The sequence below is a fragment of the Echiichthys vipera genome, assembly GCF_963691815.1.
Source record: "Echiichthys vipera genome assembly, chromosome: 5".
NCBI classification, from domain to species: Eukaryota; Metazoa; Chordata; class Actinopteri; order Perciformes; family Trachinidae; genus Echiichthys; species Echiichthys vipera.
Window position 1 is genome coordinate 26,895,762 of NC_139830.1, and position 25,588 is coordinate 26,921,349.

The following is a 25,588-nucleotide window of genomic DNA, read 5'->3' on the forward strand; positions in this document are numbered from 1 at the left end:
GAAGTCAATTTTGTGAGTAATAGTGTCAGGGTAAACTTTCATCTGCCTTATATCCAGTATTATTGAGCTAGTCAGAGCTCATTGTTTTATCTCTTGTCTCAGTAGTAAATAGCTGCTGTAGTCAGGTGTGTGGTTTCAGGCGTGTCAGGCTTAAATTGTTACAACATAGACACAAACAGCTTTCCCTTAAAGCCCAAACAAAGGGTGGAATATTAAGACAATACGGGAAAACTTTTGCAACCCTAAAGGTTCTAATTATGTCTGCGCTATACCACCTATTTAATCCAGGAAACATTCATTTCTATTTCCTCCTTTTCCCTCAACTCTCAGTTTGCACATATTCAGCTGCAGGCTGATAGCCTCACCTCTAACTCCAAACCAATGAAGGGATACGATCGAGATTGTGTTCTTTCTGTCTGAATCATTTCCACTGTATGGCAAAGTTGAGACTAAACAGCAAGATAAGAAAGCTGAACCAAGTCTCAAATCCAGACCAAGTAACAAAATAGGCAGCCTTTCCATTCTGCAGCCTGGATATTGATCTGCAGCTCACAGAAGAACTATCCATCAGATAATCAGAGGGATAAGGATCCATTTGGTTATTTAAAACAAGCGACTCATTTGTTCATTTAGTAATCTGTCCTTTCTTCATTGTATCAGGTGATGGACAGGTTGATTTCGAGGAGTTTATGACGATCCTGGGACCCAAACTCCTGTCGTCTGAAACGAGAGAAGGCTTCCTGGGTAGCACAATAGATACCATCTTCTGGCAGGTAAGCTTTTATTCTCTTAAACATCTGTTCTGTTTACTTAAGAAAAAGGATGTGTAGAAGCTGCAACCAGAAACAAATACCTCATCTGCTGTGTGGAATATAATTAAAGGTAAAGAAAATGTACTGAAACCTACTAAATTATTTCTCCACATGCCTCACAGACTGCTTGAGGTATCACAGGTGCTTAGTTTAGTTTCTTAATGGACTGTGGTGTGTGACTCAGCCTCTTCCTACGCATTTATTTGCGGCCTTGTGTCATCCTGCTTAATATCTGTCAAAAGGCGTGCATCTCACTGATGCTGCGAAACCTTAAACATAGCAAAATAGTTAACTAATTTAAATGCATTTTTAGAAAGAACCTCAAATGCTCCAGGTTCTTAAACGTGATGTGGTTAGATGTGGTCTAAATTTGTGGTCTTGCACAACTCAGAGTTTTTAATGTTGCTGAAAAAGAATATTTGTGTTCATAAGAAGAAATTAAGTATTTGGTCCAAGTCTCTACTTCTGTGTACTAATGTGATCCATACATCTTGTTAGGGGATGTACTGCAGTACTGTATTTACAGTTCTTTATTACTAAAAATTACTGAAACATGCTCAATGAAAGTGTCTTCATCATCTTGATCCTTATCATCACTTTCTTAGCACAGCAGAAGTCCTCTCTTGCAAATGTGTTCACACTTATTTTTGATTTCACACATCTTAAACACCCCTTTCAAAACAGTTAACACAGATCTCATAGTAATACCCCAAACTTTATTGAATTACCTAAACAAAAGGAAAACATTTATTCACAGATGATACAAATTACTTGCATAATTATGCTTCTCTTATTCACCTGTGTGAAGCTTTTTTGCACAACTCCTCAATCAGCAGTCAGTCCTACACAAAATCTAATATGTGGCTGTTGTGGCAAAGAAGGAAAATAGTTTCTGAGTAATTTCTAAATGTGGGTGAAACTGTTTTTTGGTTCGTTGGTGATGAAAGAATGCAGTAAAAAAAAGGTCTTTTTTCAGCAGTATCCTAAAACAAGTGTAAAAAGTGCAGTTCATCATCTCTAGTAAAGGTTTTTGGAGAAAAGAACACCGCTCATGCTGTGATCTGCTTGCCTTTTTTTGCCACATACTATAACTATGTTAAGTATCAACAAACAGGCACAATGCTGAAATTAAGATTGAACCGGTTCATGTAGTTTTTTTCTGCTGCCCATTGTGTAATGATTTAAATAATATACTCATTTGACCACAAGTCGTGTTGTTTGGTGGAAATATTTGCTTTTGTTACATGTGTTAAATGTTTTGTGAGTGTTAAAACATCATCTTGGCCGGAGACTTTCAGTTTAGGTCTGTGTGTTAACTGCTCTGAAAAGGTAACTTGTGAGTGGACAAATCTTTTCAAAATAAAGAGAGTCAACGTGACAAAGGAATGGACAGCATATAACAAACAAGAAAATGTCAGTACTGTGACTTATAGTGAGTGAGGCAGACTGCTGAATGTGTGAGACGACTGAAAGCGTGAAAGATCATGAATGGGAATGGTAACAACTGGAGCCGGTGTGAGAAAAAGAATGGGACTTTTGGCACCTATAGAAACACTTGGCAACACCATGCTTTTGATGTCATCGTCGGCTTGACCCGGGCTTTTTCTCCGGGGCAGGAGCTTGCGGTTAACACCATGAGGACACGAGTCTTCGGAGGTATGCGTGCAGGCTGGGCGAATGTGCTGCCAGTCCCATTTGGCTCCTGCATTGATCTTGGCTTGGAAAGCAGTTGGCCTGAATAGTATGGCGGGTGGTTGTGGGTTGGCCGGGTCGTGGTTTGTTACTTCTACACTTACAAACCCACATTTCTTGTTTGATGAATTAATGCCTAGAAGCTGGAACCAGCAACAAAAACCTCATCTGGTGTGTGGAATATATTTAGAGGGGAAAAAATGTACTAAAACCTTGATTTATCGTGATTATTTCTCCACATGCCTCACAGACGATTAGTTGCTTGAGGTATCACAGGGGCTTAGTTTAGTTTCCTAATGGACTGTGGTGTGTGACTCAGCCTCACACGTATATATTTGGGGTCTTGTGTCATCCTGCTTAATATTTGTTGTGAATTAAAAGTTTTTTTTTTACGAAGCAGTATTAAAATTAGAAAACATTACATCCGTTCAGCAGGACAGAATGTTACATGCAGTGTAACTGTTGTTTGACAATAGAAGAATGGTAATAATCTTAGCAATGCAAGCGAACATGAAGAAAAAATAACACTATCTGCTCAAAAGCCCACCCAACACTGAATAAACCATTAACCAGGACAACTCATGCTGCTGGCTCATTATGTCCCACTCATCAAAATTCAGAAATGCACAGCCCTCACAATCAACAAATGTTACATGCTTATAAAAACAAATAATAACAATAAAAAATACAAAATAAAACTCACACACACATAATCACCCAAAGCAAGAAGCATTCCTCTAAATTACACAGATTTTAAGTCTGGATGTTTTATGTTTTATTAAAGGATCCCCATGAGCGTATGCCATAGCAGTTCACTAGTCTTCCTGGGGTCCACATTCCAACACACAATTATCATTACAGTCCTCCAACAACTTTAACAGTAAAAACACATTAACAAATAAATACATTGCAAAGGAGCAGCACATAGTGCATTTAACATAATGTAGTAAATTAATGATATATTATTGTTGAGTCAACCACTGAAAAATTGCATCTTTAATCTCCTTTTGAAGGATATTCATTCCAAATATCACTGTTTCTATAACACTTTTCTTTTTAGCGAATTAGTTCTTGAATGAGCTTGCACAATATCACCCTTGCCTGCTTTCCTTGTATTATGTTTATGCACAGTATTTGATCTTTCATGAGCTCAGGTCTGTGTGTTCTCAATGTGTTGCTGAGAAATGTCACTGTGCTTGAGGCCAGCCTCTTTTCAACATTGCGCCATGATAGGCTATACTCCATTTTAGTTCTAGACGAGCAACCTAGGACAAGCCGAGCAGCCCTGTTCTGTACAACTTGTAATTTTGTCAGATCTCTTTTCATGGCTGAGGCCCAGACCACTGAACAGTAATCTAGGTTCATTTTAATGATTTACAAACTTGTTCCAGGATATAAGGGCGCACTCACACTCTCCATCTGTACTATGCACCGTACTTTAGGGTGATTTTGACTTTTATCAGTAATACATGAAAATTAAATATGGATGAGTTTCAACCTGGTGGATTTCTCTTACACTTCCGTGTGCAAAACACTTATTTGGAGCATTTTAACATTACAAAAGAAAAGTGTAAAAATGCCAGAAAGGTAAGAATTGCTTTAATACAGTTTAAAGTTGTGGTAACAGTGTCAAGAAACTGGAAAGATCAACAGTTATTGTTGTTAAAGCAGGTAAACCTCCAGCAGTTCATAAGGACACATTTTAAAGGCACATTCATTTAAAATCCTCTTCCAGACACAATTTAAAGTACAAGTATATAAAAAACATTGTGTAACATTAATATTTAGTTTAACATGGTTTTCCAACATAAAAAGTTCTTTTTCATCAGTTCTTTTTCCCCTCATTGAGAAATTCTGGATCTGGCCTCGCCCCGCCCACCACCACTGCTCGTGCAAGGTTCAGACTCATTTGGTAACTGCATTCTAGCATCTGCCTGAGGTTCACCAGTAAAAGGACAGTGTGTATAAGGAGAAATTCAGCCATAGGCCTACATGTTTGAGACAGGGCAGCAGTCTCTTGGCAGCCCGCTTGCAAAGCTCTTCAAGCTTGTGATCATCAGCAATAGTTTTGGGAATAATCCCCGGCTGACTCAACTATGATGATGGTGTGTTTTTTTGTTCACTGAACTGAGAGTCTGCTCTGTGCTGGAGGTTTCAGGTTTTTTATTGTCTTTTGCGTGTTAGACAGCAATTGGTTTATAGTTTAGTGCCATACCTATTCAAGTTTGCACAGGATAGGTTTGAATCTCATCACACATTTCAGGGCAGTGTACAGACCTCCTCCTTCAGGAGAGGAATGTGAGAACACCTCTCTAGTGAAAAACATTGCATAGGTGAGTCAGTTTATAGTCAAGGTCAGATGTTTTAGGGGACATAAGCAAGACTTAGTAATAAAGTAGTAAAGTTATTTTTGTGCAGATTGATTTTTGGCATCATTGGCCTTTAAGTGCAGGTAGCTGTGCTTTATGTTATGTACCTGGTAGGACACATATGCTGTTCAGGATGTGTGTACCTAGTCTACCTGTGTATATATAAAGAAAATGGTTTTGAACCCCCTGGGACTTCACTGCTCTGTAGATAATATTTAATGGATATGATGAACTAGTTGTGCTGTGATGTTAACCTTCAGTATGACAAAAAAAACCTAGAAGGGCACTCAGAGAGCACAGACCTCCAACAAGCCGTGCCCTATCTCATAATGTTAATGTAGTGTAAATGTTCCCAGTCAGGAACTCATTTTTTCTGATCAGTAAGGTCAGTAAAGCAGTCTCTGAGTATTTTTCGCCAGAGGTCTACAATAATCCTGAAATGTTTTTTATAAAGGAAGCTTCAATATCATCTTAAAATCCTCAAAAATCCTTAAAAAATGTGTTTGTGCTTTATTTCAGTAAATTCATTTAGCACATCTTATTTCAATGCTTTGCCTCTGAAGAATAAAAAACCCAATAAAGTTATCTTGAAGAATGACTCAGTCGAACACAGTGCAATGTAAAGTTATTATAAGATTCAAAGAAGGCAGTAGTTGTTGTTTTAGAACTGTAATAACCTTAACATTTATCAAACAAAGCCAAGCAGATGCAAAGGACTACCAACCAAACGATTGAACCTTTTTAATGAATCCACAAACCTTTGTAGCTTAATGACTGATTGGCCGTCTGAGTCCATTTTAATACCTAACCTTTTCCATAAACGTATCATGACAAGCATAAAGTATTTAGCTGGAGGGGTTTCGTGTAACCCTTATTAAAATCCACAGTTATCGATAAGTTGCATAGACACACATTTTCCTCCATCTGGCATGTTGTAGGATTTTATGATTAAGTATTTTTTTCCCCCAGCCGAAGCTGTCAGAGTTTGTCTCCATCAGAGCAGAGCAGGATTTACTCAACAGCCATGGGGCAGAAGCAGACCCCGGCTAACTTGAATAAACCTCATCATATGGTCTGGTTTGGTCTTCTTGAACCATGAGAAGAGTTCAATTCCTGTCTTAGCTGAGAGCTTTTCTCATTCCACTAATGTCAGGCAAAGTGTCACATCCTCACCAGCTGGAGTGATGGGATAAAGATTCACTCGGTGTCACATACTCACCTTCCTACTCACTCATATCTGCTCTTGAACAGTTTGTTAACGTATCTAATTATCCCGTCTGGATAATTACGAGCGTGTAATCTAACAACTGCAAGCATTTTATTTCCCTCTGTTTTGCTAATCATCAGCGACATGATTAGTAAACAGAGGGCTTCACCAATAATAAACACGCAACTTGATTTTCACAAAGACCAGATAACTTGTTGTTATAGTTCATCTCTATAACTAGCATCTGTTATATTAGATTATTTCTTAACATAATGTAAACTGCCATTTAGTGTCAGTAAAGGCTGCAATCACCTATTTAATGGGGGGTGGGGGGGGGTAGGTTTAGGGTATGTATGGCTTGAATTGTTTGGAGAAAGTTTTAGAATCTTAACAGCTAAACTGACCATTTTAAAGCATTTCATAACAAAATCCTAAATGATTAAAGGGAGACAGGTGAACAAGGTATAACTTTTTTTATACCAACATACGTATATCACCATGAGTCTTCCCTCAGTGGATTAGTAACATTAAGACAAAAGTTTTTCGTATTACAAGTTTTCTGAAATTGTTTGTTTAAATATGCAAATGAGACATTATCTAATGTATTTGGGATGTTTAGATTGCACGCGTCTGAAAGAAGACATGTTAAGGAAGGAACCAAATGACCAAATGATGATTTTCCCCGGGGTGTCTCCCCTTAAGTAATGTTAACTTAAAGGTTTTGCTGTTATGTTTAGCATTACAAGGCCTATCCACATGCTTCTTAAGAATCAGGGTGAAACTATTCATAATTTAGGTCTGTGTGTGTTTTAATAGTCATTAAAAAATATTGATATAAAAATACCTTTCTTTAATGAGTCCTATAGCCCAACACTACTTGGAATACATGTTCCTTAATAAAAAAGCATCCCAATGTTCAGCTTTCATGTGATGAACTCGTATTTACACATTATCCAGTAGCATGTGAGGATGACACCATTACCCACATCTGACGAGGCTCTGGACCTGGTCCACCTGGAGATCAGGACATTGGGCAAATCCCCAAACAGTTTGCTCTTTTCAATGTAGATGTTGACGATATATTTACATGTTTACAACAAAGTCTAATATTCTGCCAAACAAAAAACAGGTGTCTGTTCTCACTCTAACCCGTGCCTGCCCTGTCTTTAATGAACAGAGACACAGTACAGTGTTGGACATTGATTGCAACGACCACCAGGCGAGCAACAGCAACACCAATTAGAACAAACACGCGGTTAACCAAGAACTGGAAGTAATAATAATGGTAAATTGTCATGTTTATTCATATAGTGATTACATCTGCTGATGATCTTTCGGATGGTGCTTTGTGGTTGCCTGTCGTACACAGCAATTGTTTTTGTATTTCTATTTTTCATCATACTAGGTGAGAAAAATGTAACACATTTTTGAATAATGTATGTATAATGACTACTGCCATGGTGTCAATGCCTTTTTTACTTTTGAGAATGACATTTTCTTAGGCTGGATTGAAATTACTTTCTCACATGCAAATACTATCTTCCTGTGTGTGATACATACTGAAGATGTGTGGAATACACATTTTTAAAGATCAAGGCTCCTCTATGCTTTTAATGAGAGGTTGGTGTCATTATGTTGTACTAATTAATCCCAGAGCAGGATTGTGACTCATCGTTGAGCGGGTGATTTATGCACCTGAATACTTGACAAACATTGGAATATACTTCCAGCTAAGCTCAAAACTTGCACAAACTTCCTTTCTTTTTCCCATGGTGCAAAAAAAAAAGGATATTTAGCAGCCAGTTGGGGGTTCTTAATTTTAATGTTATAGCTGTAATTTTATACTGTACTGATTTGAATATGCTGGTATCGTTGATGTGCACTTGTAGATTTGTCTGTATACTTGTGAATGAATGAACAATAAAAACAATACCTACATCTGGCAAAATCAACTCTTCTCATTCTGAGATCATTGTATTTATGCAGTTTTTGTTTAATAAATAGTAATAATAACCACGTAAGAATATTGCTAAAAGAAGAGAAACAATACAGTGAGGTGCAGCTCTGAATGAGACTGGAGGAAATACAGATATAATTGCTGTCATAATTCCGAACTTGTGAAAACTCCTAGGCCATTATTATGTGTTGAAAGTCATAACTTATGTCCCATCTTTGTCTGCTTGGGATTTATTATGTAATTTGATTAGTTGATATTCTTCGAGACACACATTTTAACACCTTTGAGACTACTATTCTCTCTCTTTCAGTTACTAAAATATGATGTCATTATATTATTGTTTTCTCTCCTGTTTTGTTTTTCATTTTCAAAGTTTAACATCATTTGCAGGGACTGTGTTAAAAACAAAAATAAAAGAAGTTTGAGAAGATTGTCTGGAAAACATTGTTTCAAAATCAATACTTGATGCTGATTCAAGGCATTGCACTTGGCTGCGAAACACTGCTCTGCATCACTTAGATTTTCTTTTTCTAAAAATGAACCCAGAGAAGCTGGTGGTATTTTTAAAAAAAAAATCTGTAATAAGATATGCAAACAGAGTAATATTAAATAAATAGACATATTGTAAACAAACATGCAATAACTGTGTGGAGCATTGCAACATAAACTTCCTCAACTTAACTGATCAACACGATTACACCATAATCATCATCACAACATCATAACAGTTCTGTGCTTAGCCGTTCATGTAATGTCTGTTATGGGAAAAGTCGGCCAACAAAGATTAGACACCAAACAAGTTTTGGCTTTTCTACGTGGTTTATTCTCAAGTTTCCTGCTGGAAAGGACTGTGCTCTACGCACACGAACAGCCTGATAGAGAGACAGACCCAGAGCTGAAGGCAGTTTGCATTTTAGACAGAACATGAACACATAATCATCGTTTAGCTGGGTGACGTACAAGGTATGACAGTTACGTTAGTCACATTCATATCATGAATTCTGATTTCTCAGTAGCATGCAAACAGGCAAAAAAACTTTGTCATACTTGTATCACAGGATAAGGGAACTGATAGAGCAGTGTTGTGTTGTATCTCACAAGATATACTTTAAAACCATGCTGATGCAGGTATCTGCAAGTTTCTGTACGTTCCCAGATGAGCTAAAGAATTTGTTTTGTCCTATGTTTTAAAACCCACAATATGTCAATTGTAATTTCCGTCACGACTCACATAACCTGTACTAAGCCCAGTTGCGGTTTAGTTACCAGTCCATTGAATGACAAAGTTGCGTTGTGGTTGCTCTTAAGTTAGTCAGAAAATCCTTCCTGCGTTGCCTTTAACACAGGAGAAAACCAGGTGACTCGTGGTGCAGAGGTGGTCTTTGTGAAGGAAGGTTCTTATCCTTATGGTTTTTATCCTTGTTTGCACTTAAAACAAAAGAGAAATCAGGTCGCTCTTTTTTTGCTCAGTTGGTTTTGTGACAAGTTATGGTTAACCTGGCTGATGGTCTTACTCCATGCAGGCCATGTTCAAAAGCCTATGGACGGCTGGTATCTGGTCTCTGGATCCAGGAGTAAGAGGAGATGACGAGAGTCAAGAGATCTAGAAGAATAGACCAGAAGAAGAGATTCTTCTAGTTTTAGGGCGCACTCACACTGTCCTTCCGCACCGCGCCCCGGACTTTAGGGTACTTGTCACACCCTCCCTCTCCCCCCGCTTGCCAGCCCGTTTGTACTCACACTGCCTGGGCCAATGCTTCTTGCTGCCTATACGTCATCACGTCGTAACACGTCACACGCATTGATGACGTCATCGCAATGCGTCACTTTGTTTACAAATCTTTCCATAGACCTCAGAGTTTTTGTGCGTCTTGTCGACTGTATTTGAATATTTTCATCCGACCAAATCTGCAGTAAACACTCCACCTCCGCATCACACCAACGTGAACCTTTCGCCGCCATTGTTGTTGTTGTTGTTAAATGTCCGCGCATGGTCCGTCCTTCTATTTTCTATGTCAGAGGCACACATAAATGACATCAGAACCGCCGTAGGTCTCGTGCTCATGCTCGTACACGTTCGCACGCTCGTGCTCGTACATGTGCAAACGCGCTCTACAAAAGCCCACCTCTCTCAGACGGGCCGTGGACGGGCTGTGCGCGGAGCGGATGCACTCACACTGGTCAAACGCACTAGGCTTTAACTAGGCTGTTTTGGCCCGGTGCGGAAGGACAGTGTGAGTGCGCCCTTATAGACTGTCAGCCAGAGATCAGGTCAGCTAATGGGCTGACAGTAAGGATCTTTGGAGAGTTTTCACACCTGGGTGTGAACTATGTGATCCTGCTGGGTCACAGGGCAGTTCTTGATGATGATCAACCATGTAGGGAGAAATCCCAGAGAAACGCCCCTCAGACACATAGCCACGGTGCAGTCAAAAAAGATGCATTTTTAGCTTGCGGCAGAAGATGTGTAGATTTTCTGCTGTCCGAATTTCGATGGGGACCTCATTCCACCATTTGGATGCCAGGACAGCAAACATTTCTGACTTAGTCGAGTGACTCGCTGTTCCTCTCAGTGAGGGAGCGGCAAGCCGATTTGCAGATGCAGAGTGGAGTGGACGGGCAGAGGTGTAAGGCTTAATCTTGTCCTGGATGTCCTGGGCCTGATCTGTTACTAGCACAATAAGCAAGTGGTAGTGTGTTGAAGTGGATGCGAGCAGCTACAAGAAGCCGCTGCATTCTGGATGAGCTCGAGAGGTTGGTTGGCACAGGCCGGCAGACCAGCCAGGAGGGAGTTGCAGGAGTCATTGCGTGAGATGACAAACGCCTGGACCAGAACCTGCGCTGCCTTCTGGGTCAGAGGAGGGCGTATCCTACTGATGTTGTGCAACATGTATCTGCACGATCAGGTTGTAATGTCGGCAGTAAGGGAGAGTTGGTCGTCAAGTGTCACACCCAGGTTCCTTGCAGTCTGGGTGGGGGCTACAACATCGTTGTCAAGGATGATGGTAAGGTGTTGGGTAGGGGAGCCTTTTCCAAGAAGAAAAATAAAATAGAGAGTAAGGGCGCACTCACACTGTCCATCAGTACCATGCCCAAGCACTTTTCACAGCTTAAGTCTAGTTCGTTTGACCAGTGTGAGTGCAATCGTACCACGCCTAGGTGCGGCACCGTTTGGAGAGGTGGGCTTTTGTAAAGCACGTCTGCACATGTACGAGCACGGGTGTGCGCACATGTATGAGTACGAGGCCTACGGCGGTTCTGGCGTCATTTTATGTGTGCCTGTTCAGACATAGAAAAAAAAAGGAGGGACCATGCACGGACATTTAAAACAATGGCAGCGAAAGGTTCACGTTGGTGTGATGGTGAGGTGGAGTGATTACTGCAGATTTGGTCGGATGAAAATATTCAAAAACAGTCGGACAAGACGCACAAAAACTTGGAGGTCTATAGAAAGATTTGTAAACAAAGTGACGCATCGCGATGACGTCAATCAATGCGTGATGACGTATAGGCAGGCAAGAAGCATTTGCGCAAGGCCCAGGCAGTGTGAGTACAAATGGGCTTGGGGCGCAGGGGGAGAGGGAGGGGGCACAAGTACCCTAAAGCACGGGGCACGGTATGGATGGCCAGTGTGAGTGCGCCCTAAGTTGGGTGTCATCAGCATAGCTGGGATAGGACAAGCCGTGTGAGTGAATAACAGAACCAAGGGAGTTGGTGTTCAGAGAGAAGAGGAGAGGCCCTAGTCTGACATTGCAGCAGGACCAGAGATTACATCATTTTTCACTCCATTCATTCTTTTTCCTTGTTAAAACCTAGTTCCTGCATTACTGACAATGCAAGTCGACCCATGACAGTTCAGTCATGGAGATTCAGGCTACAACCACAGCCCTATGTTTTCAATCTAAAATGGTTGATTTCTGAGGAAGAACAGAAATGCAAAAAGTAAGACCAGAGATTTGTTAGCTTGGACCAATCAGGTGGAACTGTTACTGAAAGTAACACATGAGTATACTGCAGTAACATTGTTTAAAACATACATTGGAAGTTGTTACAAAGGAAATACGGAAAGTGGTACCAGGAGCATTATCCATGTCCAGAGGGGAAGCCATAGCGAAGGGAAAGGAGAATGAAATCACAAAAGTTAAGTCAGCTAACCTAACTTATAAGACTTACTGATGTGAATGTCTGTATCATTGTTTCTGAAGGTCTCCTTTTCCTGCCCACCCAGACTAAAATGCAACCCCACAGTTTTCAAACCAAAACAGGCTCAGCAGCATTTCAAAACATCTCTGTTTAAGAGGTCCAGAAGTGCCAGTATAGTGTGGATACAGAGAGTAAAGGTAGCAAAAGACTCAGCCTCAGGTTTGTTATGCTAGTATCTGTTAATGTAGGCTGGACATGCTAGTGCTTAAAGTAGAGATGGGGAGCAGGCCACAGAGGTCTTTTGAGCTCACTTCTTTCTAACTCCACATCCCCAGGATTTTTTTTTTTTTCAAGCTTGTAGTATTCTGCCCCAACCAGCCCCAACCCACACTGCCATAAGTGTGTCACTTGACGGCTTTTAACAACTCTTTTTTTCACATATACCACAATGTTCTGAGACCTGTAAAAACACTTTGATGTGTAAAAATGTTGCACTTCCCCTTTAAAGATTTTCTTATTTTTCCAAAGACTAGTGTGCTTGTTGTTGAGTTTGCCTACCAATCATGTTTCTCACAGGTAAAATTGACAGCCAGGAGAAATGAGTGATTAGAGGTTGCATACCTGTTAGGCAGAACAGCATGAGTGAGATTATTTTAGAGCTGTTTGCACTATAATCATGTTGTGTGCTTCCTTACTGTACACCCACTCTGAATAAGACTGTTATTGCAACCCTCAGGAGAAATATTTATGGAAAATGAATTTCCTTAAACAACAAAATTGGATGGTTAATTTCTGACATTTTGGTGGATCAGTGAGTCATTCTTTTTTTTGAAGCTTTGGGCATACTTTACAAGCCTTTAAAGATTAGTTATCGTTGTGATTGCTTGTTTTGTTCTTTTGTGGTTGTTTTGATTCTGCTCAGAAGATACTTTGTATTTGTATTTGATATTTTCAAGTAGCTATGTATAGTATGCTATAACTGACATGTTCCTATTGATTATCATTATTTTAAATCATAGTAAATACAACGGCGAGTTCCATTGTTCATCCAACATAGACCAATGAGTTAGTTATTATGCTGCCTGAATAATGATGTTGCTTTTAACGCCAAATATACTGTAGCCCAGCGCGGCATTTTAACCAGGATGTGTCACAAGATTTCTGCATGTTAACCAAGTTTAATTAAAATAAATCCTATCGCAAAATGTCTTTGACTCTTTCTCCAAATGAGGAAAAAAGGGGCAGAGAGTTTGGAGTTGCTTTCTCTGAGCTTGGGAGAGCAGATGTCTGAAGGAAGAAGTACACACAGAGTTGTAAGGAACACTGAGTCTAATGAGCAGGTATTCACTACTCTGAGCTCAGTTCATCAGCTCAGAGTTTGAAGTTCTCTTTACATTTTGTCAGTCAGGTGAAAACCTTGTATCATTCAAAGGCTTTAAAATAAGTTGAATGGTGACAGGGTCCTCCATGAGTTGACATTCTTTTCAATCCCTTTTCAAACTGTCACATTATCACAAGACGTTTTATGTTGACAACTGCAATATGTACATTCGGGGAAATACAGGGTTTTGACATGACAACAGCAAAGAAATAAAGAAAGCTGTCTAGAAAGTCAGATGACATTTTTGAAATGTAAATGAACTGTAGCTCAGTAATTCTTAAAGCTGTTCTTTGGTCTTACAACATTGCAGGTTTTCATTCTTTTCATCTATTCACAGACTGATTTTCTCATTCAGACGATATAAACACATACATATTTTCGTAAATATACCATTTACATTTAAAAAATGGCTTTTAAATTTCTAGACAGCTTTCTTCAAGTCTGTGGAGATAAACAGTGCAAAATTCTTTGTAGGGATGAGATCAGTTGGATGGATGGGTCAAACAAAACAGGACTTTCCCCCACAAGACTCCTGTTCATGTCCTGTTTGAAACCAAAAGTCAATATTGAGTGCTATAACATACACAATTAATTCCAGGTATGTCAGTTACATAACAAACATACTTATTTTAACACAAACCATAATCTTTTCCTCAACCTGTCCAACTACTTTTATTGCCTAATCCTAACCATACCCTGCATGTTCCAAAACTCTGCCAAAGTGCTACCCAGAGTGTAAATGCATGACGCCAAGAGGTCTTTAGAGTTGGGGGTGAGAATGTGTTTTTTTGTAGCTTCTGACTCCTTCATGCTTTATAAATGTAGACTTTTATCCTAAATGACAGCCATTAAACTTCCTCTTTTCTGTCCTTCGTGCTAGGACACAATTTTGGATTCATAATGACTTTGAAACAACTCCTGTGATGAATAATACATGGGCCACAATGATTTTTCCTTGAGATGAGTGTATGCTAATATTTGTGTTGGCCCCTCCAGAGTTAGGCTAAGAGTACAGAGTCCAGAAGTAATAAAGACTTGTCACACTCTTATTATATAATACTGTATATTTACTGTGATTAAAAGTAATTAAGTCATTAATAAAAAAACACATATAGTTCTATTAGCCTTTTAAACCAGATTGACCCAAAATGTCGTATTTAATTGCTGATAAGATAAGCCTTTATTGACCCCCAGAGGGGAAAGTCGGGTGTTGCAGCAGCACAAAGACAGAAATAAGTACAGATAAATAGGTAAGTAAGTAAATAACAAGAGGTAGGTCTATATGTCTCATTCACTGTTCTTACATATACCTGTATTGTAGTGAATAAGTTTTTGTAAGATACCATATGAAGAAGTTGAATATGTTGCAAATGTACTGTTTATCCTGACACTATTTGTTGAAGCTTTGTAGGTGGAAATTCTTTCACATCCTTGCTTGATGTACGACTCAGATGCTCAACAGTCCGGGGTCTCCGTTGTTGTATTTTGCACTTCATAATGCACCACACATTTTCAATGAGAGACAGGTCTGGACCTCAGGCAGGCCCGCCTGAGTCTAGAACCCTCACTCTTTTACTGTGAAGCCACGCTGTTGTAACACGTGCAGATGTGTTTTTCTGGAATAAACAGGGACGTCCCTGAAAAAGTTGTCGCTTGGACGGCAGCATATGTTGCTCCAAACTGTACCTTTCAGCATTAATGGTGTCTTCACAGATGTGAAAGTTACCCATAATGCCATGAGCACTAACACCCCCACACCATCACAAATGCTGGCTTTTGAACTGTGCGCTGAGAACAATCTGGATGGTCCTTGATTTCCAAAAACAATTGTAATGTGGACTCGTCAGAGTTTTCACTTGGACTTGTAGATGTAGCGTCGAACTGTGTTACAATGGTTTTCTGAAGTGTTCCTAAGCCCACGCGTTAATAACCTTTACAGAATGGTGTGGGTTTTTAATGCAGTGCCACCTGAGGGATCTAAGGTCACAGGCATTCATTGTTGGTTTTCAGCCTTGCTGCTGACGTGCAGAGATTTCTCCAGATTCTCTGAATCTTTTGATGATGTTAACGACTGTAGATGATGGAATCCCTAAATTTCTTGCAAACAGTTGTTCACAAAGTGGTGAATCTCACCCCATCCTTGCTTTTGAACAACTGAGCCTTTCAGGGATGCTCCTTTTATACCCAATCATGACACTCACCTGTTTCCAATTAACCTGTTCACCTTTGGAATGTTCCAAACTGTTTTTTAGTTTTTTTTAGTATTCCTCATTCCTTTCCCAGTCTTTTGTTGAATGTATTGCAGGCATCAAATTCAAAATGAGTAAATATTTGCAAAGAAAGAAAAAAGGTTATCAGTTTGAACATTAAATATCTTGTATTTGTTGTGTGTTAAATTGAAAAGAAGTTATAAAGGATTTGCAAAGCATTGTATTCTGTTTTTATTTACTTCTTTCACAACGCCCAAACTTCATGTGAATTGGGGTTGTAATACTCCCTGCACTTCCTTGGACATCATTTCCATCTCCTAGTATCACAACAGGGTTACACTGAAATAACTCCTTTTTCTCTTTAAATTAGTAAAAGATGTGACAGTATTTGGATATGCCTATTTGAAATCCAATTATATTTGTGATTAAATGTCCACAATTATCATCTTTTTTCATACTCCAGCAATGTAGTCATCATTGAAGTTTCTCAAAATTAAAATGCTAAATGCTCAAATGAAAACTAGTCCTGCTCCAGGCAAGGTAATGTAATGTAATCAGAGCCAGTACTCCTCTGACAAGTAGCTGCTGGGTGACTGATGGATTCAAGGCCACCACGGCCACACTATAAGGGCATCTTACATGCATGCTGGAAAGGCAGAAAAGGAAGGAGGAGAATCATATTCCCTTTGCCAGGCATGGCCTTGAATAGCAATGAAGGTGGCACAGAGACATGACATTGCAGACCGTTAATCAACACCCACACACCCATGTCTTCCCTTCTCTACCATATACCTAATCACTCTCATTCAAACAGCCAGTGTGTTCATCCTCAGATTCCAGCTCAGAGGTTGGATGGTGAAATATGGAGGGTTATCAAAGTGAAAATGATTCCATTTGTCTCTATCTCACCAAGCCTATAACAGTGCTATTATGCCAGAAAAGGGCATCATTTTGATCCCTGGCCAGAGTCTTCAGTCAGATTAGGGTCTTCACTCACCATGAGAGAAAACTGTTCTCATGATGACCTGAAGATGAGTTTTACAGTGCTAACAGTACATTTTTAAGTAGTTTAGCTAGTCCAGTTTAGTTTTTCTCAGTTTTCTAAAGTAGATTTATAGTTTCCTTTCAAAATTAAAAGAAAAAAAATCAGTTTCAGCTGCAATTTTATTTTCATCATGATTATCATTTCTGACAGCAGGTTCCAGTCCTATGCTTCATTATTTTGTGCTGCAGAGGCAGTTTTATTTTTTGCAAGGATTAGAGGGTTATCGCTTTAAAAAAAGGAGTGGACTGATTCATCCCCATTTTCATCAAAACTATGTACATCAATTTAATGCTTGGTCATATACAAGGCTCACAACAAACCTGTGATAGTTTGCTCAGGACTGGACATGTATAAATACCAGAACGCTGGTCAGTAACAAATCTAGTTGTTTTTGCTGGCCCAAAGTTTGTCCGGCCGGTGAGCTGGTGGGCAGGGCTTGGTTTTGTTTGAACTTGGTCACAGTTTACAGCTAAATTGTACACTAAAATATGTTTCTGAAAACACTTTATGCAAGATATACGCAATACGTAACAAAGTTTGATGGGAGTTCAGAGCAGTCATTGAGGCTGTTTTTCTTTGGCCGTGTTGGAATCTAGCAGATACCATGAGGAGCACACAGAGAGGACTCTGGGTGCAGACAGGAACTGAAAATATAGGTAGTTACATAGATCGTCTGACCTGTGCTGTCAGGCTATAGTGATGGTTTCAGTAAAAATACTGACCTCAGCTTTAAAGCAATCCAAAAGTATTCAGAATAGATTAATTTTTCTTTAATCCAATGGATTATGTTTCTACTAACATAAAGTACCAAGTCATTTGTACAGATTAACTGACCAGATATCAAAGTTATATGATCCAATGATGACAGGTTACTGCAGGAGGAATGTCACCTGTGGTTGCAAAAGGACAAATGAATAATATATACAAGAATATATACATTGCACAGTAAGATTAGGATTAAAACCTTAACAATTTGAGCTATTATCCAGAATGCAGTGTGACTGAAAATGCACTGAGTGTGTGATGAGAGTGCTGAGCAGGACAGACTGTACCAATCAGCCTTGTGGGTTGAGTCAGGCTGATCGCTCTCCTTCTCCCAACGCTGAGAAAACATGGACGGTGCTGTTTGAAGTTCTGCCGCTTGTGGAGAAGCAGCAGCATCAGCAGCAGCACACACCTCAGGCCTCCTGACAAGTGAAAGCTATCTGTTTTTTTCCCGTTGCCTGCTCTCTGTATAATATGAAGCCTCTCTGCATGCTTTAGAAGAGCCTTTTCTCACATACACTCACGCACAGTATGTGACATTTTTGTCCCTACCCCTCCTCCTTATGTTCCATGTAGCTTTAATTACATGTGAGTCAGCTTGGCTACCTCAGTGATTCACTACATTACAGCTCTTTCACACGCAGGCCACAGCTCTGAGAAGTGTCAGTAACACATTACTCGTTTAAAACACACACACACACACACACACACACATACACACACACACACACACACACACACACACACAAACACACACACACACACACACAAACACACACACACACACTGTAGGATTATTTGTGCTCTTCAGTGCCCAGAATTTAAATGGTGCATCTGTCAATCAGAATAAATGCCTCATACATTATACTGACATAGTGAGATTATTACCTATTGGGGGGTGCTTCTTTTTTATATCTACTAAGTAATCACAGTGTTGAATCCTAGATGGATGGAGAAGCTAATTTGTTAACTAAATGTAATACTAAAAGACATAGGCATGTTTGTCGTGCATCATTTCATAGTGCGGTGTCCATTGTCTTAACCAAGCTGTACTTCAAAGTCTTATCGGGCTGCAGACAGCATTCTAAAACAGAGCACCTAATGTGTAGTTTCTGTGAAGATTATTTTAATTTCAGATATGCGAGTCAGCAGGTGGAATGCACTTCTCTTTGCTTTCCTCTGCATGCCATGGTGGAAGTTGTGGTTTAGGCCTTTGGTTAGAAAGGGAAAATGAGAAGTCGTCATCCAAGTTTTGAAAGTTTAAGAGAAAAGAAGTACAAAGGTGAAGGATCTTACTTTTAGAGATTGGTGTTTGATGCCTCCATCCTGTTCTGCAGCCAATCCGATCTGACGAGCCTGGGTGCGACTAGGCTTTAATTAGGTTTGGGTAAAAAGTTTTGACGACCTAAAATGAGAAATATGGCATGTCATTGGTTCCAGGCTGGGTCCTGTTGACAAAGCTGCTGCTTCCCTTTGGGCTTAATTAAACCGTGTTCTGAATACTCTAAAGGTTTGAATCAAGCTGCAATCCAATGCTAAACCTCCAAGTAAAATTGTGCTTAGAATTCATTTGGTCTTCCACATTTCCCTCCACCTCTTCAGCCCTCTGTGTCTTTGATGTCCTCGACTCATCTTTCTATTTACCACCTCAATCGTCTTCTCTCCCACCAGCCCTCGTTCTTCTTCAGTAGAGGCAATGAATTACATGAAGCAGGGTGTATAGATCCGCTGAATCCCACTAATGAGGGCCGTGAACCTCAAGCAGAGCCTTCCACCCGCTCCACTCCAGGGGTTAATGGGAGTAATTTCTCCTTGATTAAGCATACGAACAGTAATTGGCAATTGATAGCTTGCTCAGTGGCTTTAGGCAGTTTCCCCATCATTACTTGCTTTCCTCCAAGTTAAGCCATCTAAAGACTTCTATCCTTTTAATTTAATGCTGTAACTGACTTTGTCACTGTGCTTGCAGCAAATGAAAAGTGAATCTGAGCGAGCATTTTAAAGTAAAGAGTATTGCCGTATGTTCTTTCACTCAAATGAGATTTCCCTCAAGGGTTCACACATTTAACTATGTAAAATTCTGTGCCATGATTAATATTTTGTTTGGCATTATTTTCCCACAAAAACAGTAAAAAAAACAACACAGAAAAGGGGCGGGAAGCACACATAACCGTCTCTCTCATTGAGAAATTCTGGATCTGGCCTCAATGCCCACCCCCGCTGCCATAGTTACGCTATGGAATGCTCCAGCCACAATTTGACGGGATTGCCTCCTTAGGGATGTGATGTATGAAACCCTTGCTGTCTGAATGTGTCATTGATTACGCTGCAGTTTCAAAGCAGAAATGCAGACCGCTCACTTCGCCTATGATATGTCTTGTAGAACATTGAAAAAACACCATAGACATTTTAACAAAGTTAAAAACTTGATTTTCATTGGATATAGTTAAGGCCAAATTTGTGTGTGACCATAAACTGTAAAAAAAATTAATGGTTGTAGCCACTTTGATGTCACCCATTGGTTTGCAGACTACCGTTTTGAAGCCAGGAGATTGGCATTTGGCTTTTACCATCTCCGTTTTTGGAGCCACAAGTGACCATATTTGGAAAAGAAGTCGGAGCTAGGAGGGACCATAACGCAACTGTCGATTCAATGGTACTTTTTTCAACTGGCCAGTATTGTTAAGCCTCCATCTTGATTGACAGCTCACCATGAAGTCCCACCCTAACGCATACCCTGATTTGTCATGTATTTTACTCGAAATGGAATATTAATTTAGAAAATGAACATCATGCTGTATTGAAGAAGACTTGAAACTTGCGATTGAGATCATAAACTCATGAGGAAAATGTTTCTCAGTTGAGAAGTAGAGACTTACTTCACTTTTAATACACAGAAGCTACGTCTGTTATTTTTTTCAGTGTGATTGACTGCATGATCACAGGGTGACTACATCAAAGCGTTGACTGAAGCACAGAAGAGAGAGAGAGACCTCAACAGAGAGGTCTGGCTGTTTTCCTCAGGGCCTGAATGTGTAATCGTTTTGTCTATAATAATCAAAGTACAAGTCAATTTTCATCAATGCCTCATGTGGCCAATGTTTCTGTCACTTCCAACTCTCCGGTGACTGGTTCGAGATATGCGCCTGAATTTAATTTTTTTTTGTGACTCTTGTGGTGCTAGTTATGTTTTCGCTTTTCTCAATTTATCTTCTGCCCTTTGATCGCTGGGTGACGCAGTGGTAATGGAGACATAAATTTCTCCTGAAGGCCCAGGGCCTTTCAGGGGGGATGGATAAGCAGAGATCGATAAAGATGCTGAGCATTCATTTTAACAAGGAAAGTGTCCATGGACCCGGGCATTAAGCACGGATAGGGGAGGACATGATGACTATACTACGCTTAGCCTCATTACCTGGCATTTCTTTTGAAAAGTCTGTAGAAATAGTCACACTGCACATTTGTAGTGTGTGATTTGCAGACATTTAATTGTCAGTTGTTGTTAGTTCCAGGTTAGATACATGTTCAGGTTAATGCAGGTGTTGTGAAATGTGCTGGAATTTGGAAAGTGTTTTGTTGACACTGATGCAGATAGACCGTAACAACCTAAAGAGCTCCATTGTGGTAGCATGGTGTAAAGCCCAGGTCAGACCAAAGGTTTGCGATGAGATGAAACTATTTTAGAATGTTGCAATGTGAACTGACCCGTCTCGTCTGACCTCAAACCAGTTGTCGTTGTGAATCAGCTTTGTGAATCAGCTTGACAAATTGCCAGCAGAAAATGAGACACGTCATCTTTCAACAGCCAATTAAGTCAAAGTCTTAAAAGTCCGCTGGAGAAGTCAATTACAAACTGTCAGCTGGTTGAAATGGCAGAGAGGGAGAAAGAGACGGAGAGAAGGAGGATCTAGTGAGAAATACCAGGAATAAGGAGAATGAGTGCCGTAATCCAGAACAAAACAGTGAATCAGGGAAATAAAACGGTACTTTCACGGTTTCACCACTATAAGAAATGTGGATGTAGCGAGTATCTCACTATCTCTGTCCTCATTTATATTTTATGATGCAACAAATTATATCCAGCAAAAAAAACCCTGTCAAGTCAGAGGTTAGAACAGAAGTACAGAGGCGTTGCTATGGAGATGATATACTGTCTCCTCTCACTGGTGTGAACTGGCAGGTTTCAGAACGTTGCAGACCTGCAGGTTGCAAGTAGTTGCAAGTTTCAACTTGTCTCGTAGCGTATCTTTGGTATAAACTGGGCATAAGAGCTACAGCACATCCCGATGAAGAGGAACGGATTTGTACACCGTGTTGACAACAGACTACACAGTGTACAAATACATAGACTTTAAATGTAGGAAGTGTAGACTAATCAAAAAGCTAGGTCAAGACAATAAGAGTCAGGGAACATGTATATTCTTGAGACAGAAGTGTCGTCATGGGAAAACTGTAGAGCAGATTAAGGTTCTGTGAATATTGCAGGAGACTGCTTTGTAAATAATAAATGTTCCGGCAATAAATATTGCCAGCCGTAAGCAGCTGAAAGGTTTCTAAGAGGGATGTTGTGAGAGGTGATAGCTCAGAGATTGTTAGATGGAATCAAGGAATGGCGAGTCATGACTTTACAACTCAAAGCAGCTGATGGGGTCAGTGCTTACTGGCTTATAGCTGTCAAAGGCTCAGCTTGTTAACTTTCACTGTAAGTTGTGATCGGTACAGTAGAACCTCCCATTTAACTTTATGTAGACATTCAGTGGACGGCTTTAACTGTTGTATCCTCAGTGGATGGTGATGCAAGCAGGTCTGCACAGAATCTAAAGAAAATGTTTAAATTGTTAAATTGACAGCTGCTACTTCCTGGAGTGCAAGAGGATGCAATTTTGTTCAGAGGGAAGAGAACTGTCTTCCTTTCCTGGATGACAAATCCACTTGCTCTGATAAGATGTTTCTTTTCTCCAAATTGATTTTTTCCTATACCACATATATAGTGTCCATCTTCTTACAATGTAGTGCAATCCATAGACGGGGTGTCACATCTAAGGGCCTGTCCACACGATGGCGCGTTTTCCTGTAACGGCACAACATTAGTATCGTTTTGGCCGACCATCCACACACAGCCGGCGTTATCAGAGCCTGAAAACTGCCTTTTTTGTAACCAGGTCCCAGAGTGAGAATATTTGAGAACGCCCCCTGCGGCGTTGTCGCCTGGACGGTGAAAACGTCTTGGCGAGAAAACTCTCCCGAGTTTGTGTTCTACACAGCGTCTCCCCATCTCTTCTTCTACTTTGTTGGTTTATTTCTGTGGCAGTAACAGCGCCACATCCAGGCCTGGCATGTGTATTACAACGTTTTTAGCCGGTTTCACTGGTTTCGTGTGGATGCAGATATTTCTTGAGCCGAGCCTGCATGGACAGAAAACTTTTTAAGAACGATGTAGAGAAAAAAAGGTTGTTTTAGATCGTGTGGACATACCCTAAATCTCATCTTAATGTTGTCAGCACTATCGCCTTTGAGACTTACTGATTTGACTGATACTGACTCACAGGATTTGACACTTTTCGAACGGCTCCAGAGGTCTTATCAGGTGTCTTTGATCATTTAAATTTGTAGATGGGTTTTTTTTTATTTACAAACCTTTGTTGAGAAAATATAAGATTTCTGTTACTCTTTCTGTAACACCCTTATTGTTCTGTTTCCCTTGGCTGTCAAGCTTGTATGCAATCCTCTTGTCTACTTCAGAGCTGTGGTCTCTTTCCATTCAAACACATTGACAACATAAAAAGATTATATTATAAGTTTGTGTTACTGTGAGGATGCCTCGCAAAAAAATAAATTAACAGTGATAGAAACTGGAGTGCACTCAGATCCCTGCCAAACACCACGTCACACTTTTCCAAAATCAACTTCAGACTCTGTTAAATCTGCCACTTTAATGTCAAAGAGTATTACTTGGCTGTAGCTGTGCATCTGTGGCTTAAGACATTATACTGCATACAAATCTACTGACCTTCGAGCACAAACTTGTCCTCAGCTGCAGCGTGTTTCAAAGGCATTCATATTTCCGCCTTTTAAAAACTAAATACAATACTTGCCAGCCCATGCCAGCCCATGCCGTTAAAAATGAAGATTAGCAAATTCATATAATTGGATAATTCTACAGTGTGTGAAGAGAATATCTGTAGCTGTGTAATTTGGCCATAATACAAAAGGCTGAACTCAGCAGATGGATGGGTGCTGGCTCATGGCAACTTCTCACCGCCTGCGTGTGTGAGGAGCTGAACACGGCTCATTTACGAGTGCACAGAAGCACACAGCTTTCTCTTTAGGGTGACTCTCCTTCCTCATCTTCAACCCCTGAGTCTCTTTGCAGTGTGAGTAACAGACACAAAATCTATTGAGTAAAATCTAAAAAGTTTATGGTTTAATCCAAGGACAGTGTTACTGCCAGGGTGAGAAAATCAACCTCATTGCATCTCTTTAGATCGAGCTTTATTATTATTTTGGAAATTATAGTTTTATTGAATTTTCTTGGGGTGAAGAGGTTATTTAAGTTGATAGTGTGTTTAGGATTCAGAGGCACAGACAGAGCCTAACAAAGAGATAAAGATAAAAGAATAGTATAAGAACACAATATTAAACACAGATGAAACAGTCCATCTGTCAATGAAAGCTTGTATTCTGGTATTATTAGTACCATGGCGACAGTCTGTTAATAGGGTGTAGGTTAAGCCAATGCAATATTATTTTTGATTTTTGTAAGATTCAACTCATATTGTAACCAAAACTGGGTATTTATCAGTTTTGTCATTAAAAATCCAGTAACAATCATTTTGTCAATTCACTCAGATGTTTTAAGCCTGAAGTGGACCAACCATCCTTATCGCCAACTGTTACAAACTGCTGGTGTTGTTGTTGAAAATGATACAGTTGTGTTATTTGTGCTATGGCCCGACTGATATGGGTTGATTCTTGAAGCCGATACTGTTGTCAGAGGTGAAAAAATCACAAATTAAGATAGGTACTAAGTAGGCTGCTTTCCTGAACAAATTACTTAATTGAAGAATATTTACCATTATTGTACATACAATGTATTACATTCTGTGATGTCCCATCACCCAGATCCATGGGTGAGTGTTAGATGCCAAATAAAACTGGTATACATCAAAAAATGGTCTCACTACAATGAAATGGCTACTACCATCATCTTATATGAATATTGCAGTATCCCTGCTTGTTTTGACACCTCTCTGTGTCGTTGTGAGGTCCCCTTTGAAAATGGCCATGCCAGTTTTTCCCTCAACAAAATTTAATCTGACTTTGGAGGTTATTTAGCCCTCTTCTCAACAAGCTAGCATGTCATGGTTTGTACCAATGGATTCTTTTGTTGATTTGATACCATGATATGTTCACCCAAGGGAGGGCGAATGCTTCCATTGGGGCTCTCTGAAGATATACTTGATAATAATAAAAAAATAAAAATGACTTATCACATTTAGTTTCATCAACATCAGACCAGGGGTGTCGCAGATAGCATAGATTAGAGTTGAAGCCTTCTGTATCTTGTTGATGTTGTGGAAACTCTTTTTTAATACACATTAATGATTAAATCAGTTCAGAGAAGAGATATATTAGCAACAATGTGAATCTCTCTCATCATTTCTGTCTCTCTGTCTGGGATTTTTTTCTTTTTACCATTGCAGTATGTGACATTTACAACTTTTTCAGTCTCCACTAAAAGCCCCTGTGATCACACTTCAGAATGAACTTTTGTGAAGACTGTGTGACAAAGAAGACTACTGAAGGTTTCCTCTCTGCGCATGGGGTTCAATATAAAACTGTAGGTCACACAATACTGCGTGTCCTACTAAAGATCATGTTATCTTACTCGTTTCAGGTCCACAGGAATCATCCTTTTCTACTTCCCTTTCTTTCACCAATTTCTCCCATAAAGGTCACTCCATGCTTGAATGTGAGTAGTCCGAGGAAGTCGGCGGGATGTGGAAA

General features: G+C 39.8%; 1 protein-coding gene across 1 annotated transcript in view; it reads left to right on the forward strand.

Annotated features, from left to right (window-relative positions):
• The window catches only part of LOC310947309 (calcium-binding protein 8-like), a gene marked incomplete at both ends in the record, with an annotated part of 72,103 nt that overhangs the window by 34,376 nt on the left and 12,139 nt on the right, over positions 1-25,588 (forward strand). Inside the window, one exon of the mRNA XM_083914096.1 lies at positions 661-773. Within this exon, the coding sequence (XP_083770222.1) occupies positions 661-773 (113 nt within the window). The remainder of the gene's footprint in view (positions 1-660; positions 774-25,588) is intronic.